General features: G+C 41.3%; 1 protein-coding gene across 1 annotated transcript; it reads right to left on the bottom strand.

The window, feature by feature from the left end:
* Nucleotides 1–885: 885 nt before the first annotated feature.
* Nucleotides 886–15,588, bottom strand: LOC109895619 (aquaporin-3-like). The gene is made up of 6 exons (XM_020489471.2): nt 15,307–15,588; nt 8,468–8,594; nt 8,143–8,280; nt 6,883–6,998; nt 6,559–6,776; nt 886–6,288 (listed from the first exon to the last, which is right to left on the bottom strand). The coding sequence occupies exons 1-6, from the start codon at nt 15,412–15,414 to the stop codon at nt 6,099–6,101; spliced, it is 897 nt and encodes a 298-aa protein (XP_020345060.1). The 5' UTR covers nt 15,415–15,588; the 3' UTR covers nt 886–6,098.
* Between the last annotated feature and the right edge of the window lie 8,004 nt (nt 15,589–23,592).

Genomic DNA, 23,592 nt, shown 5'->3' on the forward strand with positions numbered 1-23,592 from the left:
AAATTCAGGGGGATTATAGTCTTCCCCCCAGTACTTTTCGTTATCCAATAACCTCATCGATACATCAGCAAGGTGTATACTACGGTTTACTCCCACTTCTATGGAAAACTTGAGCTCAGTTGGAATGTAGTAAAGAGTTAACAGGAACCATGTCATCCTCCGTTGCCCTTTGGGAAAGGATATGTCTGTAATATCTTTATTCAGATCAGTTTAGGACAGATGATGGAAGTGCCTGTACGAATGAAGTGCAGGGTATAACCAGTCCCTTTACTGTTACGGATATTTGGGATACAAAGTTGCAGTAAGAAGGAACTGGTGGTTGACTTACTGGGTTTGACACAGCAAACTACAGTTTTCACTCAATTGAAATGAAGTTGAAATGAATGGATGTTCATAGAATAGTGTTATACTTCTAGACAATGAGGAAACATGGGATGTCGGGTGAGTCTAGACAATGAGGAAACACGAGATGTCGGGTGAGTTTAGACAAAAAGCAACAACATTTACCTGCCACGCAGCAGAGTGAGCAGACAGTCATGTGTGAGTACCCGACGTCAGAAAGGAGAAGAAGAAGAGAACAGGACAAGACATGAAACCTCATCCCATTACCTACATTTACACATGATAAAAATCACTTTACTATAATGACAGTAAAAACAATATCCCTGGACCAACTAACAAAATACAAATGGCCTTACAACACAGGCATTTAGCACCATAGAGTGACACACAAGGCACAGATTCTCCAATTGAAAACCAAGAGCCAGGTCATGTGTTTTCTGCTTTCAGAGTACAGAATTCAACAGTTTGACCACAAACTGATTGACTGTAAAAATAGTACATGTAGAGTGCCACATGAAACTACAGAAAACAGTACACATAAAGTTCACACACGGCAATGGTTTTATTGACATGTCTTAATACTGCAAATATTCACGAGCAAGAAATGCTGGCAATCGAACCCAATGAACTCAATTGTATTCATATGTTGGGAAAGCCATCAGGTTTGGCTGATGAAGGAACGGAACAGAGTGGTAATCACCTCTCTGACCCATGAGATGTCAAAGGGCTGTGTCGCCATGAAACAATCAAAGGATGCTGCTTGAACGCTATATATACACACACACACACACACTCACACACACACACACACACACACACACACACACACACACACACACACACACAGGGTTGGGTAGATTACTTTCTAAATGTAATCAGTTCCAGTTACTAGTTACCTGTCCGAAATTGTAATCAGTAACGTAACTTTTTGATTACCCAAAGTCAGTAACGCAATCTGATTACATTCTGTTACTTTTAGATTACTTTCCCTTTAAGAGACATTAGAAGAAGACAAAATGTATGTTACCAATTGAACGACATCTATTGCAGGATAAATCAATGTTAAAGTTTACCTAGCTGGCCATATAAGGATGTTACATTTTACTTTATGGGTTAGTTATGTGGGCTTCTTCTAACCCAGCACTTTCTACTACATATAATAATACGATTAAATTATGCCAAATAAATGTTATACCACTTGGAAATATGGAAGTATAGATTAGCCTAATTTTTTTACCTGAGCATGACCCCAAAACTAAGGATTTATTAGCAAACCCTACTCTGTTGTCATGAAGGACTGATTGGGCTCATTGATTCGAGTTGAAAAAGAAATGCTGCACTCATGGAATGGCCTGCTTTGAGCACTACTGAAAAGTGCTATTTACATGTGAAAAATGAATGCCATATGCTGCTGCATTTGCTATAGGCCTTTAACCTTTTATTTGGTGACACTTTGTTATCTTGATAATTTGCAGCTGTTTAAAACCTGTTGCGACTCTAGGGGGAGTATTATCATTTTTGGAAAAAAAACGTTCCCGTTTTAAACAGGATATTTTGTCAGGACAAGATGCTAGAATATGCATTTAATTGTCATAGAAAACAATCTAACGTTTCCAAAACTGTAAAGATATTGTCTGTGAGTATAACAGACATGATGTTGCAGGCGAAAGCCTGAGAAAAATCCAATCCGGAAGTGCACCATATTTTAAAAGCGCTGCGTTCCAATGAGTCCCTATTGAGCTGTGAATGAGCCATCAACCAGATTACGCTTTCTATGTATTCCCCAAGGTGTCTACAGCATTGTGACGTAGTTTTATGCATTTATGTTGAAGAATAGCCGTAGGCGGCTACATTGCGAAAGTGGTCAGTGGTCACCTGATGCCCCCAGAGAGATTCTCCGTAAAATACAGAGGTAGCCATTACTCCAATCGGTCCTACTGAAAAACGAATTATCCCGATGGATGTATTATCGAATAGATATTTGAAAAACACCTTGAGGATTGATTATAAACAACGTTTGCCATTTCTGTCGATATTATTTGGAATTAATTTGGAATATTTTTCGCCGTTTCGTGACTGCAATTTCCGGGCGATTTCTCAGCCAAACGTGAAGAACAAACGGAGCTATTTCGCCTACAAAAATAGTATTTTGGGAGAAAAGGAACATCTGCCATCTAACTGAGAGTCTCGTGAATGAAGACATCCGAAGCTACTCAAAGGTAAACGATTTAATTTGATTGCTTTTCTGATTTCCGTGACCAAGTTACCTGCTGCTAGCTGGACAAAATGCTATGCTAGGCTATCGATAAACTTAATGCTTGTCTAGCTTTGGCTGTAAAGCATATTTAGAAAATCTGAAAATCTGAGATGACAGGGTGATTAACAAAAGGCTGTGTCTCAATATATTTCATTTGTGATTTTCATGAATAGGAATATTTTCTAGGGATATTTATGTCCGTTGCGTTATGCTAATTAGTGTCAGGCGATGATTACGCTCCCGCATGTGGGATGGGGAGTCAGTAGAGGATTTATTAAAGGGCAAATCCACAGATGAAACAATAACAAAACGGTCAGCCCGCCTCTGTTTTAGTAAAAAGATGAGGGATGGGCCTGGAGAATTATAACCACTCTCAGATGAATAGACAGAGCTATTGATGCAAGGACTGGCCATCCATTATATAAAAAGTATATTTTTAACCATGTTACAAACATTGGCGTAAAACAAGCTTATGTTTTGGGTTCTCATGGAGTGTGACAGTTGAACTAAGCTCATGAGGCATTTATAAGTTATATTCTTCAAGTATCAATGGATATATATATATATACAGTACCAGTCAAAAGTTTGGACACACCTACTCATTCAAGGATTTTTCTTTATTTTTACTATTTCTACATTGTAGAATAATAATAAGGCATCAAAACTATGAAAAAAGACACACGGATGATCAGTAACATACAGACAGCTCAGAAAAAGACTTTGTTTAAAATGTAATCTGCCACTTTATGATAATATCATGATATTTGTGTATCAATTATGATGCCATGATATATACCACATGTATTGAGGATGTGTGTTATGATCCCATGTACTGTGTTGCAATTTGGATGTAATATCCTAGTCATGTTAGTGCAGTGCATTGAGATGTGTGATTGACAACAGTCAGAATTGACATCCTCGTTAAAAGGATAATTGGACAGGTAAAAGGTAAAGAGGTATGCAGAAAACACACACACATACACACACACACACACACACACACACACACACACACACACACACACACACACACACACACACACACACACACATAGATATACACAGTACCGGTCAGACGTTTGGACACAGCTACTCATTCAAGGGTTTTTCTTTATTTTTACTATTTTCTACATTGTAGAATTATAGTGAAGACATCAAAACTATGAAATAACACCTATGGAATCATGTAGTAACCAAAAAAGTGTTTAACAAATCAAAATATATTTTATATATTTGAGATTATTCAAAGTAGCCACCCTTTGCGTTGATGACAGCTTTGCACATGCTTGGCATTCTCTCAACCAGCTTCACCTGGAATGCTTTTCCAACAGTCTTGAAGGAGTTCCCACATATGCTGGTGGGGATGCTGGTTGGTTTTGAGGCTCATACCATCTCTTACTTTAGGGCGTCCTTTGGGTTGATGTTGATCAGTTTGACTCTCTCCTCTTGGCTCTTCCTGTCGCAAACCTCTCCCTCCTGATGGAAGCCAACCATCAGCTGATAGACCACCACACCAATGATGACGTCCAGGAATGAGGCAAAGATGAGCACCAGGACCCAGCACTTATTTGAGCTGTTCTTGCCATAATATGGACTTGGCCTTTCACCAAATAGGGCTATCTTCTGTATACCACTCCTACCTTGTCACAACACAACTGATTGGCTCAAGCACATTAAGAAGGAGAGAAATTCCACAAATTCACTTTTAACAAGAAACACATGTTAATTTCAATGCATTCCATGTGACTACCTAATGAAGCTGGTTGAGAGAATGCCAAACGTGTGCAAAGCTGTCATCAAGGCAAAGGGTGGCTACTTTGAAGAATCTCAAATATATTTTGATTCGTTTAACACTTTTTTGGTTACTACATGATTCCATATGTGTTATTTCATAGTTTTGATGTCTTCATTATTATTTTACCATGTAGAAAATAGTAAAAATAAAGAAAAACCCTTGAATGAGTAGGTTTGTCCAAACTTTTGACTGGTACATTTACAGTTTTTTGGGGTCCCTTACATGTAACCAATGACATGTAATCCGTTACTCCCCAACCCTGTATATATACACACATATTCCGGACACCGACATTGCTCATCCTAATATTTATATAATTCATACTTCCATTATTTTACTTTTAGAGTTGTGTGTATTATTAGATATTACTGCACTGTTGGAACTATGAACACAAGCATTTCGCTACACCCACAATAACATCTGCTAAACAACATTTTTCAAACACCTGAAACAGCTTTTTCCTGCAATCTAGAGGCATAATCATTATGCCTAATTCTATGTAAAAATATATTATAAAAAAAAGATGTATATTGTTCTGCATAGGTTATTTAAGTGTACCTCTTTACCTGTTCAATTGCCATTTTAATGAATGATGCTCATTGATTCCTTAGAACCTTTATGCCTTAGGAGTTTAGTACAACTGCCACACTGGTATATAGTATTATAACCCTAAAGACTAGCAACCTTGTCGGCAGGCATGCCGGCTAAGATAGACAAGCTACTCTAACTTGATTGATAGCCTGAAATGGCTTGGTAGCTAGTTATGGGGCTGGGAGATTGGGAACCTTTCTAGCTGGCTAGCTAAAGCAAGTTAATAAAATTGCTATGTGGCTAGTATTACAGAGATTAATTAATTCATCAAGAAGGAATCAATAGGCTACATAGCTTGATCAAATTCATTTATAATCAAGTCCTGCCCCTCACCTGCAGCTGAAATCAAATCTGTGTGTGTCACTCAACATTCCCCTCTCCTCCTCCAGTGACGATTCTGTCTGCAGACACTAGAGTATATAGCATCCTGCCAAGCATATCTTTGCGCCATAGTGCACCTTGGAAGCAACCGCTTACTAGGGAGAAACCCACTGACAGATCTTTTTATAAATAATTCTGATAAAACATGGGCTTAAAAATTAAGTTTAGTAATTAATAAAAAATAAAGTATAAAAATCTTATGGCATGAGGCCTCTGGTTGACATTGAAATTCATGGACTCACTAAAACATACACATTTCATTTGATCGGGACACATGTACTATCTGTCCACAGCATATAAATACAACGGAATCATTAAAACGCTATGTTAGTATAAAACATCAAATACGGTCCAAACAGAAGAGATAAAGACACTAGGTTATAAACTTTGATTATTTCCAAACATTTTGAATTAATATAATTCTGTGTTTGAGTGTTTACTTCCTCCCCTCTTACTTAAGGACACTATGCAGCTACAATGTAAGACAAAGGACGCCTAGAGATAGATATACTGTGGCAACATTATAGAGAAAGATTGAGGTCCATAATTTGCGTGCGTACTGTAGTTGTCTCCTTACAGACTAACAGACACACAGCTGTCGGAGTTAAGAGTGAAAAGGGACCCACCGGCCCTCAAGGAGACCATACTGTACCCCACTGAGGCTGAGTTTAGGGGTATAGGATGCTGGTAGTGGTAGTGGTGGAGAATGGAGGATGCTGGAGGTTTTGAGGCTCATAACATCTCTTCTTTTAGGGCGTCCTTTGAGTTGATGTTGGTCAGTTTGACTCTCTCATCCTGGCTCTTCCTGTCACGAACCTCACCCTCCTGATGAAAGCCAACCATCAGCTGATAGACCACCACACCAATGATGGCGCCCAGGAATGGGGCGAAGATGGGCACCAGGAACCAGCACTTGTTGGCACTGAGAGAAAGAGAGCGAGAGAGTGAGAGAGAGACATATCCAAGAAGTTGTGCGAGAGAGAAGATTATTTCTTCATCTTTGCCTCCTCTGCTTTTACCCATTTGATCCATCGTCTCCATCTCCCATTTTGTTTCATTGTTATATCAATAATGTACAAACCTCTAACCAGGAAATGGATACAGAGTGGTAGAATACATGTGAAGAGGGCAGAGAGGTGAAGAGAGAACCAGATGCATGCAGAGAGAGAAAGAGGATTGTGGGAGGACTCACGTGAAGACCTCGGTGCCCCAGCCTGCCAGAGCGGTAAAGAGGCGTGGCCCCAGGTCCCTGGCAGGGTTGACAGCGTAGCCAGAGTTGAAGCCCATGGACAGGCCGATGACCAGCACCACAAAGCCCACCGTGAAGGCCTCCAGGCCCTGGGGAATGGGATTGTTATGGGGGTCCACGATGGCCAGGATACAGACGATCAATGCTGCAGTGCCAATCGTCTGGGATAGAGATACCTCCATTAACATGGAGAACTCCGAATATACTAGTAGTTCTAATTCCTGATCCAACCAGTTTGGGGGTTGTATGCGGAAGAACGGGGCTTACCTGGTCGAAGAAGCCGTTGACCAATGTGAGATGTTTGCCAGGGTAGGTGGCGAAGATGCCAGCGGTGGCGTTGGGCCCGGTAACAATGAGTTCTCCAGCATAGTTCAACAGAGCGTCTGAGAGGAGAACACACACACATTATGATATAACATCAACTGTAACGAGGTGTTACGCTATACACAGATTCAACCTTAAGTTAACTTCTTGGATATAGGGGGCGCTCTTTTAATTTATGGATAAAAAAACGTGCCCGTTTTAAGCGCAATATTTTGTCACGAAAAGATGCTCGACTATGCATATAATTGGCAGCTTTGGAAAGAAAACACTCTAAGGTTTCCAAAACTGCAAAGATATTATCTGTGAGTGCCACAGAACTCATGCTACAGGCGAAACCAAGATGAAACTTCAACCAGGAAATGGGCAGAATTTTTGAAGCTCTGTTTTCCATTGTCTCCTTATATGGCTGTGAATGCGCCGGGAATGAGCCTGCCCTTTCTATCGTTTCTCCAAGGTGTCTGCAGCATTGTGACGTATTTGTAGGCATATCATTGGAAGATTGGCCATAAGAGACTACATTTACCAGGGTTCCGCCCGGTCATCCAGTGATTGAGAGGAGAGAGGAGGCTTTCAACGAAGGATATATCATGAAGAGATATGTGAAAAACACCTTGAGGATTGATTCTAAACAACGTTTACCATGTTTCAGTCAATATTATGGAGTTAATTTGGAAAAAAGTTTGGCGTTTTGAAGACTGAATATTTTATTTTTTTTGGTAGCCAAACGAGACGCACCAAACGGAGCAATTTCTCCTAAACAAATAATCTTTCAGGAAAAACTGAGCATTTGCTATCTAACTGAGAGTCTCCTCATTGAAAACATCTGAAGTTCTTCAAAGGTAATGATTTTATTTGAATGATTTTCTGTTTTTTGTGAAAATGTTGCCTGCTATTGCTAACGCTAAATGCTATGCTAGCTGCGCTAGCTGTTACACAAATGCTTGTTTTGCTATTTGAGAAGCATATTTTGAAAATCTAAGATGACAGTGTTGTTAACAAAAGGCTAAGCTTGAGAGCTAGCATATTAATTTCATTTCATTTGCGATTTTCATGAATAGTTAACGTTGCGTTATGGTAATGAGCTTGAGGCTGTATTCACGATCCCAGATCCGGGATGGCTCGACGCAAGAAGTTAAGACTTTTTAAAGAGTTGACTCCGACAGATGCTTTCCTGTCCATCCATGGACAGTTCCGAGGACTCACCATAGTACAGACCAAAGATGATCCCGGAGCCCAGGAAAGCTCCCAGTGTCTGGAAGACAAAGTAGACTGGAAACTTTCTCCAGCGATCTCTCCCAAGCAGGCAGAGGGCAAAGGTTACTGCCGGATTGAGATGGCCTCCTAGGAAAAAACACATGTTGACAGATTGTTAACATTAAAGCGGGACAGACATTTAGGATCATGACTTAGAGACATGACTCAGCCTTGGAATAACTCATGGTAACAAATCCGCTCAAGGAGAACCTCTACACCTAAACATGTTGGTGAGTTAATTAATGTGCATGTATTGCTGATATGAGGTTTGTACCTGATACCTGGCCACAGACCAGGATCCCTAGGGTGGCAGCGAAGCCGAATGCAAAGTTGACAGTTAGGAACATGCCATGAGATCCTCCACTAAGCACCAGTTGAGCCACTGCACCACAACCAAACATCTGTCAAGAGAGGGAAGAAACAAACAAAAAATAACATGGGTACCAACAAACAATGATCATCAACATTGCCTGTAAAAAAAGATTGTAAAGACTGCATATGAGGTGCACTCGGTGTGTTTAAAGCCAGAGCAGAGCCAAACATTTACTCCTTGCTATGTAAACACACATACAGTTAATATACAGTGCCTTGCAAAAGTATTCATCCCTATTGTAGTTTTTTCCTATTTTGTTGCATTAGAACCTGTAATTTAAATGGATTTTTATTTCGATTTCATGTAATGGACATACACAAAACAGTCCCTATTGGTGAAGTAAAAAATTGAAAAAAAAAACTTCAATTTTTATTTTTTATTTTTTTTAATGGAAAAGTGATGCATGTAATATGTCTTCACCCACTTTGCTATGAAGCCCTTAAGTAAGATCTGGTGCATCCAATTACCTTCAGAAGTCACATAATTAGTTAAAGTCCACCTATGTGCAATCTAAGTATCACATGTTCTCAGTATGTATACACCTGTTCTGAAAAGCCCCAGAGTCTGCAACATTACTAAGCAAGCGGCACCACCAAGCAAGCGGCACCATGAAGACCAGGGAGCTCTCCAAACAGGTCAGGGACAAAGTTGTGGAGAAGTACAGATCAGGGTTGGGTTATAAAATAATATCTGAAACTTTGAACATCCCACAGAGCACCATTAAATTGATTATTAAAAAATTTAAAGAATATGGCACGACAACAAACCTGCCAAGAGAGGGAAAAACTCAAGGACCTGGCAAGGAGGGCATTAATCAGAGAGACAACAAAGAGACCAAAGATAATCCTGAAGGAGCTGCAAAGCTCCACAGCGGACATTGGAGTATCTGTCCATAGGACCACTTTAAATTGTACAATCCACAGAGCTGGGCTTTAGAGTGTCCAGAAAAAAAGCCATTGCTTGAAGAAAAAAAATAAGCAAACACGTTTGGTCTTCGACAAAAGGCATGTGGGAGAATCGCCAAATATATGGAAGAAGGTACTCTGGTCAGATGAGACTAATATTGAGCTTTTTGGCCATTATGGAAAACGTTATGTCTGGCGCAAACCCAACACCTCTCATCACCCCGAGAACACCACGGTGAAGCATGGTGGTGGCAGCCTCATGCTGTGGGGATGTTTTTCAGTGTCAGGGACTGGGAAACTGGTCAGCATTGAAAAAATGATAGATGGTGCTAAATACAGGAGCGAAACCCGTTTCAGTCTTCCAGAGATTTGAGACTGGGGCTGAGGTTCACCTTCCAGCAGGACAATGACCCTAAGCATACTGCTAAAGCAACACTCGAGTGGTTTAAGGGGAAACATTTAAATGTCTTTGAATGGCCTAGTCAAAGCCCAGGCCTCAATCCAATTGAGAATCTGTGGTATGACTTAAAGATTGCTGTACATCAGCAGAACCCATCCAACTTGAAGGAGCTGGAGTAGTTTTGCCTCGAAGAATGGGCAAAAATCCCAGTGTCTAGTTTTGTCTTATTTCTTGTTTGTTTCACAATAAACAAGTATTTTGCATCTTCAAAGTGGTCGGCATGTTGTGTAAATCAAATGATACAACCCCCCCCCCCCCCCCAAAAAAAAATCTCTTAATTCCAGGTTGTAAGGCAACAAAATAGGAAAAATGCCAAGGGGGGTGAATACTTTCGCAGGCGACTCTAGAGGTCACTCAAGAGGATTTGTCAGTATACATGTTACACAAATGGATATCCTAGATGTAATACTTTTCATCCCTGAAGGTATGTGCAGGTCAGAAAGGGGATACAATCATTATCAGTGAAACTGGTCGCCATGATGATTTAAATGGGCTCTATTGTGTATTAACAGGTATGAGGGGAGGAAATTGTGAAATTGTTGTCCGTGTTGACATTTGATGGTCCCAGGCCAAATGATGGGCATTTTTCAGATACCGATGTATCTGATAAAAACAAGTGTACTACATATTTCCGCCCTGATATGAATATGCTGGCAGGAAACACCGTGTTTTATATGCTCTAGAATGGAAACGAGGATTGATACAGTGAGAAGAAGTCGGGAGCTGCTGTCATGGTCGTGAATTAGCTATAGAGTTGCCAAGGTGGTCATACCGCATTGTGTGTTTGCACACCGACTTGTATATATGTGTGTTTGCTTTCAGACCACAGGGCACATTGGTTGAGATGAGCTGCAAGGAACTGTCGTCTCGACAGAAGGCTTGGCATCTAGTGGGTAGTTTAACATCGCTGGGGTCAGTGTAAACTCTGGCTCCTGATTAGCCCCGCGGGCCTCATGCTTCCGATTAGCTGGAAAAATACAACATCTTCAGAGGGGCCCATCTTTAGTTAGACATGAAGTTAAATGTCAAAGGGATCTTAATGTCAGAAGCATCTGATAACATGTCAGTATGGAGCCAAATGCCAACTGAATTAGCCTGATCAAATTCCACCAAAAGGTTATTCACTAAGATTCATGACGCCGTAAGAAATGACTTTAAAAGACGGCATCTAACAGGATAATAACCTAAATTAAATCACAGCTCTCTAAGTGGCCTGGTGGTGATAGCGGCAGCACGTCATGACAGCATTACGCCATGACATTACATGAATACATTGCACACTTACTCCCCCAGACTGTCAGGCAGTTCATGCTGTGTCCTCATTCTGAGTGTCTACCGATACACCTGGTCACTCATGCGTTCCCTTTTAGTGAACAGCAATGGAGGGAGGGAAGAAGTCACAGGGAGAGGAAATTCCGGGGTAGCTTTTGATGCCGCCAGTCTTTTCCAACATCCAGATACATTAAAACTGTTATTGGGACAAAAGGAAATGAAGAGGGAAGTGTGTGAATAAAATACTGTGACGACTTCTTCAGTCGTCAAACTTTTCCCAGTGGAGCATCACTCCTGGTATGGAAAGTCCTGATTTGGGGTGGTAAGCCATGGTTTCGTGTGGCAGCATGTGGTGTCTCATCCCTTCAATTTAAGCAAAGAATAGCACACAATGACTCTTTCATATAAAGAGAAAGCTTATTGCTGTTGTTTTCATCCCCCCCCCTTAGCTCTTCGGTTTATGTAAGGACTGCATTGTTCCCTGGATGGTGCACATGCACACCATCGCTGGGGCCAGAAGGACATGTGTCCAACCACCTGTCACACAAAGGTGACACGGGTAGTCCACTGGGAACAGTCTTCAGTTCAACTTTTAGTTTTGATTTACATTTGGTTAAGTTGTCAACTCAGGTGAATTCAACACGAAATCAACAACTAATGTCACCATGTCATTGGATTTAGGTTCAAAGTTGTGCGAAAAAGCAACTTTAAAAAATGTACGTTACTTTTTGTAAATCCAAATCCTGCCATTGCTGAGATCTGTTCTCCATATGCAGGGGTATAGCTCTGTGCATGACAAACACACACGTACATAAACACACCCTGCCCATTCCTTCGCCTCCCTTTACCTGAGTATCAGTCGAGAGCGCCTGTCTGTTCACGCAGTCATTACATTACTCAGTCATTAGTATATCTTGACGACAGGTGACGTCTATATATGTCCTGGAGGGCGTGAATATATTTGGCATGTTCAGGTTTCACCCATTGCGCTGTTGCTGTCACTCCCAATACTGCAGTCCATGTTTGACATAGCACTTATTAAATAGACATGCCACACCCGCTACTAGTGCCTTAGACAAAGACGTAACAGGTTTAATACACAGTGCTTTTCCATCCATGCTCCTGCTGGAGATTTACATCATTGTTCTATTAGCAGTGCAACGCCTGTCTACGTCCATTAACAATCTTATAATAAAATGGTACTTGTAACGACAACACTTAACCGGTGCAACGAGTTTGACACTTGTGTTACTTTTCCGACGCTGAAAGTTGGTCCCGTTTTAGCGAAACCAAATGCAAGGCCATTTCTAGATGGACGTCGATGGGTAGAGGTCTTGTCGCAGCGTGAGAGAATGTACTGCAATAACATTAGGCAATGAAGAAACGCTTTGTAAAAAAGGTGTGAGATAGCCTGTGACCGTGAGTAAGACTGAGTCATCTCCCTAACAACTGTTTTCTCTCTGACCAAAGAAAGTGAAACTTAACTGCCTAAAAAGCCTGCAGGTTGTTGGCTACACTGGCTGTATTATCTGGTAGGTGCTTAAAGTACTACTATCCATTTTCTTAAGTGGCCATTTACTGCTAGAGCAAGATAACAAAAAAAAAATTGCAGGGGTTGTTTAGTTTTTCCTGTTTGTTTATTTAACATGGCGGATGGCTAAGGTCTGTCAGTAACCGAGGGAAGATTTTATCTGTCAGTTCCATTAAAGCCAATTTAAAGCTCTACACACACACACACACACACACACAACAATCCAATTCAACAGATCCACAGATGGCAATTTCCCACCTGGACAAGAGGAGAACATATGTGAGAATGCTGTTAATGGACTATAGCTCAGCATTCAACATAATAGTCCCCCTCCAAGCTACAAGTAGGCAGCAACACCTCTGGTCACACTGACCCTCAACACGGGGGGGCTCACTGGGGGGGGGGGGTGCTTAGCCCTCTCCTGTACTCCCTTTTCACCCACGACTGCGTGGCCACGCATGACTCCAACACCATCATGATGACACGACGGTGGTAGCATGACAGCGATGAGACAGCCTACAGGGAGGTCAGAGACAACAATCTCTCCTTCAACATCAGCAAGACCAATGAGCTGAACGTGGACTACAGGAAACAGGAGGGGGCTCTGCCTCTTCCTCTAAGTAGTCAGGCATATCTCAGTTCTTTCGTTTATTATCTCTCCCTAACAAACAAGGTTCTAATGTCCAAACAATGGGGCGTAGCTAGCTAAAAGTGATGCGAGTAAAGACACTCCCCCTGGGGCAGGAAATAGACTTGGATTGATTACCAGGTGTGAACAAAACTGAACAGTAAACATAGAAGGTATCAAACATTCGAAAATGTGACTTTTATTGCAAAAATACCTAGTCTCGAAGGGAATTAAACACGGTCAGGTTCTTTGTGAGTATTTGTTAACGTTTTGGCTTGCGGGTGCAGCTTTTTCTAACGTCGGTCTGTCGTATTACATTCACGAAATCTGACGATGCTAATATGCTAACTCCAGGTTGTAACCAGAAGTAAATAATGGATTATTGTGGATTCTGTCACCATGGGCCTTAAGACATGAATTATCCCTTTGACATGGTCCACACACACCTGCATAGTCTTGAAGAGTGCCTCTTCCCCCTGAAGAGATTTGACATGGGACCTCAGATCCTCAAGAAGTTCTACAGCTGCACCATTGAGAGCATCTTGACAGGTTGCATCACCGCCTGGTATGGCAACTGCACCACCCTTGACCGCAAGGCTCTACAAAGGGTGGTGCGGATGGCCCAATACATCACTAGGGCCGAGCTCTCTGCCATCCAAGACCTTTATACCAGGCTGTGTCTAAGAAAGGCACAGAAAATAGCCAAAGACTTAATCATATCACAATCAACTTTTACCAGTTGAATGTAAATGATAGGAGACCGTCGGTGCTACTGTAAGGTCCCTCATACTAAATGAGAATACCGGAAGAGATCGAGACCCGCATGTTGCAGGAATAATTCAAAAGCTGAGGCTTAAAATACATTCAAATCAAGATGTTTATTTGAACATCATGTTGCCGAAATGTTTAACGTGTAAGTCCAACATGCTTTTGGAGACAGCTTCTATCAAGCAATTAGACTGTTGAATAGCTAATCAATGGCTACCCGTACTATCTGTATGGCCAATCTGCTCTGACTACCTGCACTGGCCATATCCACAGAAAGGAGAAAAGCTCAGGTAAAAAGTTAGAGCAAAAATCATCTGAAAACGTAACTTTTTTTATAACAAATTTTGACTTTGAAAATGTAGGGTAGGTTGTGTATATCGCTAGAGAAAATAAAATAAAAATCATTTTTTCCCCTTTTTAAACTTCATTTTAAGGCAGAAAAATGTGAAATACTATTTCCTTAGGGACTGTAAACATGCACACCCCTCAAATACGACAGCAGGAGAGCACGGGGTTGCAAGGTGAATCCTGGATCATTATGCAGAGTAAAGATCATGTGTCCATGTTCTCGTCAACAAGAGCAATCATATTTTCATACACACTCAAGGAGTGTAATTTATAGGTGCCAATGAGGCTCACATTCCCGACCCCAGAGAATTTGCAAAGGCTAGCAGTGCAAAGGCTAGCACAAGCTGTAAAGCCATGCTGAACTTATCTGATGGTGTTAAGAACGTAGAGTACATTCACTCCACATCTAGCTTGAAATATTGCCGATGGAGCAACCCAATTAGTTCCTTTTGTATAACTCAAATGGTTATTACGTTGTCAAGGAGGATGGTCACGTGTTTATGATCAGAGGAACACCGGTTCGAGACCGGTGTGGGGCCATGGAGGAAGATCTATTGTGAGCAGCTCACTAACGTTGGTTTCACTTACCAGTATCCATCACTCTCACATCTAGGCATAACAACAATAGTTGATACACAGGTTCTTGTTAATGCAGTAGTATTTTGTCTGCAGGTTTGAATACGCACAAACTAATATTTCTTGTGGCAACGAATCATCACAGTGAAACATGCAATCTACTCATCTGAGAAAGGCTTGAGTGAGGATAACTTGAACATCGATATGGTAAACTAGGATGTCAGTGAGGTGAAAAGATGGCAGAGCTCTTACCACCAGGATGAGGGTACCCAGACACTCTGCCATGGCCTGGCGCAGCAGCAAGTTACGGATCTGGAAAGTCTGTGCCAGCTTGTCCATGAATATCTTCTGTTTTCCCATGGTTCAGTGCTGCTCAGCTAACCTCCTGTATTATGACTGGGTGACAGCGGGTAGGTAGGTCCTACTGTGTGTGTGTGTGTGTGATGGCTAATGCAGTGGCCTCCTCTTATATTACCTGGACCTCCTGTGGTTCCTGCCAAAGCCAGCCCCCACGAGCCCTCCCTACTCTCTCGCTCTTACTCACTCTCCCTCTTCTCCCTTCCTCCGTCTCTCTCTCTCTTTCTCTTTCTCTCGTAACTCCCACATCCTCTGATCTTTCTCACTGATTCAAACTCAAACACACCCTCTCTCTGTCTGTCTCTTACTCTCTTCTCCTTTTCGTCCATCCTGTTTTATTCCTCTCTACCTGAAACTTTATCACCATGTATTTTTGCTGCTTTGTCTGGTTTGAATAGAGGAGTGAGTCATTATATCCCCATAACTGCTCAAAAGGTTTGCTTCTAACATTAATATTTTTTTGTCTATTCTGTTGAGGCACTGGAGTACATTGCATTCCACTTGACTCTGACAGTATAGATTGCATTCACTTCTTGATCAAATATGATCTACCTTCACCTTCTGTTATCTGCTATATCCAACATTGTATTTTATATTGCAACCAGTGTTGGGGAAGATACTCTGAAAATATAGTTTACCAAGCTATCAATGACTTCACACTGGAAGAAGTGAGCTTCACTAAAGTTACCTTTAAGAGGAATTATTAAGAAAAAGATAGCTTAATTAACTGAAGTTACTTAGAGAAAGTAGGTCACAAATGCACAAACTACTTTGTCAAAAATCATCATATCTAAATCTGAAATGTCATAGACTACAAATTGCAAGAACAGATCACTCTGGAGTCCGATGTTAACAGAATGTTAGTTTAGCCAATTAAAGACAAAAAGTGAGAATTAGGCACACAAAAAGTGTTTCAAGTGAGAATTAGACAGGTCTGATATCAAAAAAGAAGACATTCTTGCCTACTTCACCCATATTTTATTTTGGGAAAAAAAGTAGTGTGCTTCCAGTAGTTAGCTACATCACTACATGGAAAAAAAGTGATTAACTACTGAAAACAATACCAAGACTACCACCAAATGTAAAAACATTTCTAGTTGAACTAAATGTAGTTCATAACTCCCCAACACTGATTGCAACACGATAGAGCATTTTGTTGTGAAGTAGCAAAGCACACAGAGTGAAAGTAGTCTACTTAAGTCAAGACTTCCCTAATATTAGAGGTTCTGCTCGCCTGAGTTGTGATACCTCATTATAAGCTGTAGACCACACCATTTACCACCACAAACAACTGATGCTGGCATTAAGACCACACTCAACAAGCTATATAGGGCCATAAGAAAACAAGAAAATGCTTACCCAGAGGCGGCATTCCGAGTGGCCAGTGATTTTAACGCAATAAAACTGAAATCTGTCTTACCTAATTTCTACCAGCATGTAACCCGTGCAACTAGAGGCAAAAAAAAAACTTTAGCACCTTTTACTCCACACACAGAGACGCCTACAAAGCTCTCCCTAGCCCTCCATTTGGTAAATCTGACCACAACTCTATCCCCGATTCCTGTTTACAAACAAAAACTCAAACAAGAAGTACCCGTGAAATGCTCAATACGGAAGTGGCCGGAGGAAGTGGATGCTAAGCTACAGGACTCTTTAACTAGCACAGACTGGAATATGTTCCGGGGTTCATCCGACGGCATAAAAGAGTTTACCACATCAGTCACCAGATTCATTAATAGGTGCATGGTCCCCACAGTGACATATGTACATATCCCAACCAGAAGACATGGATTACAGCCAAAATTTGCACTGAGCTAAGGGCTAGAGCTGCCGCTATCAAGGAGCGGGACACTAATCCAGACGCGTATAAGAAATCCTGTTACGCCCGCCGATGAACCATTAAACAGGTAAAGTGTCAATACAGGACTAAGACTGAATCCTACACTGGCTCTGGTGCTGGTCAGATGTGGTAGAGCTTGCAAACTATGATGGATTACAAAAGAAAACCCAGCCACTAGCTGCCCAGTGATGCGAGCCTACCAGACAAGCTAAATGCCTTCTATGCTCGCTTCAAGGCAAGCAACACAGAATGATGCATTAGAGTACCAGCTGTTCCGGACGACTGTGTGATTACACTCTCCATAGCCGATGTGAGTAAGACCTTTAAACAGGTTAACATTCACAAGGCCGCAGGGCCAGAAGGATTACCAGGACATGTCATTCGAGCATGCGCCGACCAGCTGGCAAGTTTCTAACCTGACATTTTCATCCTTTCCCTGACCCAGTCTGGAATATCCACGTTTCAAACAGAGCCTAGTCCCTGTGCCCAAGAACGCCAAGGTAACCTGTCAAAATTAATATCGCCCCGTAGCACTCACATGTATAGCCATGAAATGCTTTGAAAGGCTGGTCATGGCTCACAACACCATCATCCCAGACAGCCTCGACCCAACTTTAATTTGCATACCGCCCCAACAGTTCAACAGATGATGCAATCTCCATTTTACTTCACACTGCTATTTTCCCACCTGGACAAAAGCAACACCGACATGAGAATGCTGGTCATTGACTACAGCTCAACATTCAACACCATAGTGCCCTCCAAGCTCATCACTAACTTAAGGACCCTGGGACTGAACACCTCCCTCTACAACTGAATCCTGGACTTCCTGACGGGCTGCCCTGGAGGTGGTGAGGGTAGGCAACAACAAATCCACCATGCTGACCCTCAACACGGCTGCCCCTCAGGCCTGATCAGACAACGATGAGAAAGCCTATAGAGAGTAGGTCAGAGACCTGGCAGTGTGGTGCCAAGACAACAACCTCTACCTCAACAAGACAAAAGAGCTGATAGTAGACTTCAGGAAATAGAGGGCCAAGCACGTCCTCATTCACATTGAGGGGACTGTAGTGGAGCAGGTCGAGAACTTAAAAGTTCCTTGGTGTCCACATCAATAAGGACCCATCATGCTCCAAACACACCAACACAATCGGGAAGAAGGCACGACAACACCTCTTCCCTCTCAGGAGGCTGAAAAGATTTGGCATGGGCACTCAGATCCTCAAAACGTTATACAGCTGAGAGCATCTTGACCGGCTGCATCACTATTTGGTAGGGTAACTGCTTTGAATCTGACCGCAAGGTGCTACAGTGGATTGTGTGTGTGCACCGGTACATCACTAGGGCCGAGCTCCATGCCATCCAGGACCTCTATACCAGGCGGTATTGGATAAAAATTGTCAAAGACTCCAACCTCCCAAGTCATAGATTGTTCTCCCTGCGGTACCAAAAAGGCACCTGAACAGCTTCTGCATCCAAGCCATAAGACTGATGAACAGTTGATCGAGTGGCTACCCAGACTATTTGCATTGACCACTTTTGTTGTTGTTGTACTGACTCTCTTGCACTATGCACACTCACTGGAGTCTACCCACACAGACAGTACATATGCTCAAACACACACACACGCTGATGACAAACACATAGACACAATGCTGCTCTGTTTATGGTCTATCCTGATTGCCTAGTCACTTTTACCTTGTACCCCTGCACATTGACACGGTACCGGTACTCCTTGTATACAGCCTCGTTACTATTATTTTATTGTGTTACTATTTCTTTTTTTATTTTGCAAATTGTTCTTACTTTTTAAGTCTGCATTGTTGCAAAAGGACTCGTATTTCACAGTAAAGTCTACAACTGTTGTATTCGGTGCATGTGACCTTGATTTGATATATAATTCATTCAAACAGACAAGGCTACTCCTCCATCTCTCCCCGAGTGACATTCAGGAAAGTTCTTACCCTAATTTGGCCTGATAATCAAACACCCATTTTTCCAAACACTGTCATGAGATACTGTAGCACAAAAATGTTGTACAATCCGTAAACGATTGCATTATGTTTTAAGAAAACATTTCACAAAAATGTCACCTATTCCAAAACTGGATGTATGGCCACGTGAGGAACTGCAGGTGAGTAGTTTGCGTAGCCTACTCTGAATGACTGAGTAAACTGGTTAACGTAAACAGTTAGAATCCAAAACACACGCACGCAAAAAATACTCACTTTACTAGGGTAGCATTTACCATAAGAAAAATACATCTCATAAAACTCTGTCTCAACTTTAACAGCTGTGGAGCTTTTGCATTGACAGTGCAAAACTATAGAGTTCCTCACCTTGACTACACACAGACACATGCTAGACCAGCTCCTTCTAAGAGGCTATAGGAGGGTTGGTGAATCTGAGATCGAGCGTGTCTGTGTGTCATTCCTCACATGGCCATACATCCACTTTTGGAATAGGTGACATTTTTGTGAAACATGTTTTCGTAATGCAATCGTTTACAGACTGATGGTGGAAATAGCCTCTTAGGAGCTGGTTCACTGCCCACCCTGATCAAGCCTTTTGGGACAACACTACACTTCAGCAGGTCTCACATCTCATCACTACTTCAGCATCCCATAGATGGGCTCATTTTCCCCCAAAGTATTTGTTCAATTAAGGGACAAATCAAATTTATATAGCCCTTCGTACATCAGCTGATATCTCAAAGTGCTGTACAGAATCCCAGCCTAAAACCCTAAACAGCAAGCAATGCAGGTGTAGAAGCACGGTGGATAGGAAAAACTCCATAGAAAGGCCAAAACCTAGGAAGAAACCTAGAGAGGAACCAGGCTATGAGGGGTGTCCTCTTCTGGCTGTGCCTGGTGGAGATTATAACAGAACATGGCCAAGATGTTCAAATGTTCATAAATGACCAGCATGGTCAAATAATAATAATAATAATAATAATAATAATAATAATAATAATAACAGGCAGAACAGTTGAAACTGGAGCAGCAGCACGGCCAGGTGGACTGGGGACAGCAAGGAGACATCATGTCAGGTAGTCCTAAGGCATGGTCCTAGGGCTCAGGTCCTCCAAGAGAGAGAAAGAGAGAATTAGAGAGAGCATACTTAAATTCACACAGGACACCGGATAGGACAGGAGAAGTGCTCCAGATATAACAAACTGACCCAAGCCCCCCGACAAACTACTGCAGCATAAATACTGGAGGCTGAGACAGGAGGGGTCAGGAGACATTCAGTGCAGATCTAACATTCTACGTGTTTCTGTCGACAAAACTACATAAATCACTGATGAATAGTGATAAAACATCCCAAATGGGAAAATATGCAACAGTCAAGTCAAAAGCAAGTCATCACATTAAAACGGGAGTTCAAACTTCAGTTACAGCTGGTTAGGCAAGCAGTTGTGGGGACACAATAAATAAAGTAAAGGACAAGACTGTTGAAAAAGTTGAACCAGGCAACCAGATAATTCCCAACGTGCGAGGAGTCACGATTTGAGCAGGAAATCCTGTAATGATTAAATAGCTAACAACATTGGGCGAGTACAAAATAAGTCCGGACAATTATCTGTCCATTGTGACATGATTATGTGGGAGATGGACACAATGGAGCATGATTAGGTATAACACGTCGCCTCTCCTTGGAATTTCCTCAACATCTAGTCAGTATGTCAACACATTTTTGAAATTTTTTATACCAGCATTCATGGTGATTGTCGCTTTTCAACATCTGTGTACAGTGTGGTGACCAAATGAATATCCCCCACGGGATAATGAAGTTGAGTGAGCTAAACATAGCACTAGCAGGAATCCCAATCACAAGGAGCTTATTCCAAAGAAAGTTTCAAGATGAAAATACATTTAGCAGGCATACATGGAGGGGTCAGTGCCAGTTCTAAAAAATGCCATGCCTAAATGCTCAATTGAAATGTGAAAATGATAAACACATTTATATTTTCATATTAGTGCACATGATTCATGCCACAATGAAATTGCAATGTTAAAATGAAAATGGATAATTGCAAATGGTAAATAAATTGGCGAAAGGTTAACAGTAAACGGTAATTGCTATGTATTGCTATGTGCAAAGTGAAATGAGCATTTTCTCTTTTCATTTTCAAACTGTATGCAAATTGCTTCCTGGAGGCGTGAACCAGGAGAGCAACATGACACCACAATGCAGTGATATCCTAGCCACGTCACACACTATGCCCATAGATATTAGACTAGTGTAACTGATGGGGTTTGAACTTGGTGTCCTGTACATCAGAAGAACATCTTAGCCTGCTAAACCAACTCTTAGGTAATTTAGCCTGGGGAGCCAATTCTTTTTTTCTGGTCTCAGGCAGAAACTCAACACTAGGCAAAGTTACTCATCACATCTTTGTGGTCACCGAACAACTTCTTTCTGGTTAGTTAGTCGCATAATGAGTAATCTTAACTGATACCTGAAGAGTTGCATTGGCTATGTCTGATACCTGAAGAGTTGCATTGGCTATAGCCACTGGGCACAGTTCAATGTGTAGTTTTGTTTACATTCGGATAAATTGGCAACTAGAGAGAACTCAACATGAAAAAAAGTCACCCTTTCATTCTATTTAGGTTAAAGTTGGGTGAAATACAAAATTCCCTTACATTGATGACTTTTTGCAAATCCAATCTGTTTCTCACATTGATTCAACATCACATTTTTATTTCAAAATTACGTGGAAAAAACATCGATTCAACCAGTTTTTGCCCAGAGGGTAGGCTTTGGTTTAGCGGGCTTATGTGCTCTTCTGATGTGCAGAAGACCCTTGTTCGAACCGTCACTCATATTTATGCTGTGGCTCAGATGGGTCCATGTGAAGAGGTCAAAGGATGGTGAATTGTAACGGAGGAGGTTCAGTTAACACACATGTATGAGTAGGCCTTACCTAAGACCTGAAGAGTTGCTTTGGCTCCCAGAGTCAATGCCTAGGCTTCAGTTTAGCAGGCCTATGCTTTTCTGGTACGCAGGAGACCTGGGCTTGTACCCTGTGTTGGTTACACTAGTCTAGAAATCTATGTACACAGCACAGGTTGTTGGCACCTGAATTGGGGAGGTGGGCTAGTGGTAATAGCTAGAGCAGAATTGGTGGAATGGTAGCAAATACATGGTTTCCATGCGATTGATACCATTCCCTCTGTTCCAGCTATTGTTATGAGCCGTCCTCCCCTGGTACAGAAAGCCTGGCATGGCTAGGATGTACTACTACAGGAGGATGTACTACATGGAGTTTCTCTCCTGATTCGACAACAATGTATGTCAATAAGTAATTGTTTTAGTCAAAGTATGATATATTTGGAGGTCATGCAAATCTGTGTAAATGTGGTGTCTTTTCCTATGATATACAAACGCTACCAAAAGGTTGCACCGTGTAGAAAACTGCATATCAGCCATCTTTCAATAGTTATCCATCTTACTGGAGCTTATTCTTATCCGGAATTAAATGTAGAAGTATTTAGAAACATATTCTATTCTTATTTACAATAAAAAGTGACTCAAATGACCATATTGACATATCTATTGGGCACAAAATAATCTGAAACGTAACCAAAATAATCTGAAACGTAACCAAAATAATCTGAAACGTAACCAAAATAATCTGAAACGTAACCAAAATAATCTGAAACGTAACCAAAATAATCTGAAACGTAACCAAAATAATCTGAAACGTAACCAAAATAATCTGAAACGTAACCAAAATAATCTGAAACGTAACCAAAATAATCTGAAACGTAACCAAAATAATCTGAAACGTAACCAAAATAATCTGAAACGTAACCAAAATAAACAGCAAATGCAACCAAACAAAGTGTAGTCACAAGCTTAATATAAATCATTGTGTGCTAGGAATATGGGAGCAAAAACTACAACTTTTGACTACTTTAATACACAAGTGAATGTCCCAATACTTTTGATCCCTAAAATGAAGGGGGCGATGTATAAAAAGTGGTGTAGATTCTAAACAATTCACCCAATGTGGATGAAAAAAAAACTCTAATTAAAGCTGACAGTCTGCACTTTAATGTCATAATCATTGTACCATTTCAAATCCAAAAGTGCTGGAGTTGAGATAAAACATGTGTCACTGTCCCAATACATACGGAGCACACTGGGCGTACAAAACAGTAACACAGACGGGGTTAAAGCACCAGCGAAAACAAAGACATCACATGGTTAGCTTCTTATGTTTATTTTATCCAGTAAATGTGCATGGCTTGCATTTAGCACACAATTGGATATACAATGACTGTGTTTACAACATGTTGATTTCATTTTGACAAAAAGGTGTCAACGAGTGG

The sequence above is a fragment of the Oncorhynchus kisutch genome, linkage group LG8 (assembly GCF_002021735.2).
Source record: "Oncorhynchus kisutch isolate 150728-3 linkage group LG8, Okis_V2, whole genome shotgun sequence".
NCBI lineage: Eukaryota > Metazoa > Chordata > Actinopteri > Salmoniformes > Salmonidae > Oncorhynchus > Oncorhynchus kisutch.

Bases quoted from the DNA above. Each gene is read 5' to 3' on its own strand.
- LOC109895619 (XM_020489471.2), bottom strand. From the start codon at position 15,414: ATGGGAAAACAGAAGATATTCATGGACAAGCTGGCACAGACTTTCCAG. The intron at 6,999-8,142 runs GTGAGTCCTCGG...TTCTCCTCTCAG, and splicing joins CATCTTTGGTCTGTACTATG to ACGCTCTGTTGAACTATGCT. The intron at 6,289-6,558 runs GTGAGTCCTCCC...TCTTTCTCTCAG, and splicing joins TGGGGCACCGAGGTCTTCAC to TGCCAACAAGTGCTGGTTCC.